The sequence below is a fragment of the Echinops telfairi genome, unplaced genomic scaffold (genome assembly GCF_000313985.2).
Source record: "Echinops telfairi isolate 266 unplaced genomic scaffold, ASM31398v2 ScPeMD7_60;HRSCAF=208, whole genome shotgun sequence".
Lineage (NCBI taxonomy): Eukaryota > Metazoa > Chordata > Mammalia > Afrosoricida > Tenrecidae > Echinops > Echinops telfairi.
In genome coordinates this window covers 3,127,871-3,130,755 of record NW_022103958.1, presented here as the reverse complement: position 1 = coordinate 3,130,755, position 2,885 = coordinate 3,127,871, and the positions used below count along the sequence as shown (strand labels likewise).

The window sequence follows — 2,885 nt, the reverse complement described above, 5'->3', positions numbered from 1 at the left end:
GGATTTGTTGCTTCACAGCTAGATGGCCACTTGTTTTGTTGAGGGTCCAATTAAATGACAGCTACTATAATGTCTTGAAGTTTAGAGTCTTTGTTCAGCTAGCTGGGCTATTGAGCAACTAAAGATGTTTCCCTTCATAGCAACCCTGAGTGGACTTCTCAGTCCATCTTTAAGGCCAAAAAATCATTTATCACCTGTCTAGGATTCAAGCAAGTGTGAATAGAAGCAGAAAGCAAAACTAATGAATTAATTGTAACTCCAAGAAGAGTAAGCATGCAAGGTACATTCTTATCATAAAATAATCAATACCAAAATTGATTTTCACATTCTGGTTACCAGAAGAAGATTATCATAAAAGAAACAAAACCAAAATTGATTTTAGCATCTTGGTAACCATAACAAGATTAAGTACGCCATTCAGATTATAACATCAAAGGGAACAAAATTGAAAAACAATCAGAGCAAACAATATATTGAAGAATAGTTGAAACTAATTGTAGTGTCCAGAACCTGGGAACATGGGAGCACATTCTAAAATTAATCACCAGGAGAGACTTTCCCGTAAGGGAGGACAGGCAGGCCGACTAGCAGTCAGCTTTCTGAGATGGAAGGGAGGCATGGGCAAGTCACTGAGCAGCTAACAAAACGGAGTTTCTTTTGCTAGTCTGCCTCATTCCCTGTTCTTTTTATTGGGAATCAAATTGTTGATTCATTAGTAACTTCCTCTACACTTAGGTTGGTATAGTGTGTTCTCAATGAAGCTTAACAGCTTCTAGGTAGTTTTGAATGAACTCTCCTAATGAATTTGTTCTGACAATTATATTTACATTAATTATACTAGAGCGGTCTTTCAAGCCATGGCTCTGGGTGATGAGGGCAGAGATAGTTGTGGCTGCAGAACCTGCAATACCTGGTTGTTAAACAAACAAGTAGGCCAGCAGGTGGTGAGGCCAAAAGAGCATGAAAACCACGTTTCCAGGACAGCCTTAAAATACATTTGTGACCTATTGTAACATATTTTAATAGTTTGATTACAATTAGCAGAAAACCTAGACTGAGATAACAGTATTAAGAAACCTGAGATAATCTTAGTTCAAGGGGTCTTTTACAGAAGAATGAACCTTTCATTCTGCGTTGGGCAGGGAAGTCCATTCACCTTGACCATGGTCAGAGTTGTGAGCATGATGGTAAAGGGCCTTTATCAACGTGGTGGCAGTCCAGTGGACGTGAATCGCCTTATGAGGACACAGTCACCCGGTTGGAATGGGTGCACAGGCAAACTGGTTGCTCGTGGCTGGGGTACTACCTTCCTCAAGAATTTGTGGAATTGGTGCTGTACAGTCTGTAAGGTTTACAGGGACTTCAGCAAATGATGATGATGAATCCTTGCCTGCAGGTGCCCTTGGAATCGTCAATGGGTTGGTGTGGGATTAACATGATACTCTTGAACAACTTTTTAGCCACCTACAATTTTCAAAACAAGAACAGTAGTTCTAACAAAATAAAACTAAAATACATTAGTATTTAACTAAAATACACAGTTTGAAATGTATCAGCCTTATTTAAACATAATATTTTATAAGTAAGCAAAACAAAAATATTTTATATTTATATCTATGAAAGTTTATGCCTTTATCTCCCCAGTTTTGGGCATCCAATTTTTATACTGCCTAACTTATATTAACCTAGTGCTTTGAGAAGCCAAGCAAGTTCTTTGATGTGAAGAATCTTCATTCTGATTGGTACCTTGTGAGTCTGCATCCACAAAGTCAAATTGGGACAAGCCATCCATAAAGTCACCAGCAATATGCAACAGTTCACAGGCTCAAATGTCTTCTTTTATCTGGTCAGGTTTTGGTTAACTCAATGTGGGCTGCCTCACTTGACTCCATCAGGGTGCCCGTTGGTCACCTTGCCTTTGACCATGGGCTCAGTCACAATTTTTTTTAAACAACTTTAGCCCCTTGGACTAGGCCTTGAGCTTCAGCCAACCTGCTCTCATCTTCTTCTTTAGTTCCTGTGAACCAGGTTCTCGAGTGTTAGTGACCAGACTGAACTCATTTTCTTATTGCTGCGTTTCTTTCTACTTCCACACAACAAGTGGACCCACGTCCTCATCTAGCAAGCATTTCAGGCTGCTTACCGGCTCCTTTTAATGTTTAGTTCTAGAGAGGAGAGTTTCTCCATAGCTTTAAAATTTTTTCAGCATTAGATACAAACCACTAATTTAAAGTTAAAAAAAGGCTAAAAGCTTTCCTTTTCCTTCTGCCCACAGCATTCTTCACCAGTGTCTGCAAATGTCAAGAGCACTCGAAGCACTGGGTGAGGTTTACCTTTTCAGAGCCTTCTTTACAGGCATGGCCTATACCCATTTTAAAGATTCAAATTGATGGCTGCAAGCCAGTAGTACACTTACAAACTTTCTATTCTTTTACTTTTCAATGATCATTGTAATAACTTATTGTTTTAATAACAATAGTTGAAAGAAAACAGTATAGACTTAATAAAGCCAGATTTTAAACTCAATTTTTAAGCAAATTTAATATATCTTTGTATTATTTTAACTTTTACTTACACGCTTTTATTGACACAAAATGGGCCTCAGGCTTTTTTGACTGATTTAAGCCAGGGCACAGCCCTCTCTCAGCCACCTTGACTTTCCGTTAGCCACTTTGATCGAGCAGCACGGTTTCTTCCAGAAAGGTTTAAGGTCCCTTTTTTCCCCTCAGTTTAAACTTACATTTATTAAATTTATTTATGTATTTAGCCATCTTAGACATGATTAACCAAAGATAGCTTTGAGGAATTAAAATTTTGACTTTTCATGTTCTTTTAAGAACACAATTGAGTAAACAGTGTGGCCTTATCTGACTTCTGGCTGTGTA

The 2,885-nt window shown here is 38.3% G+C and overlaps 1 protein-coding gene across 1 annotated transcript in view; it reads left to right on the top strand.

Moving 5' to 3' along the window:
* LOC101663944 (olfactory receptor 4B1-like) overlaps positions 1 to 2,326 on the top strand; it is a 6,546-nt gene extending 4,220 nt beyond the window's left edge. The window contains exon 2 of the mRNA XM_045291114.1: positions 2,276 to 2,326. Coding sequence (XP_045147049.1) covers positions 2,276 to 2,326 — 51 coding nt within the window. The remainder of the gene's footprint in view (positions 1 to 2,275) is intronic.
* The last annotated feature ends 559 nt before the right edge of the window (positions 2,327 to 2,885 follow it).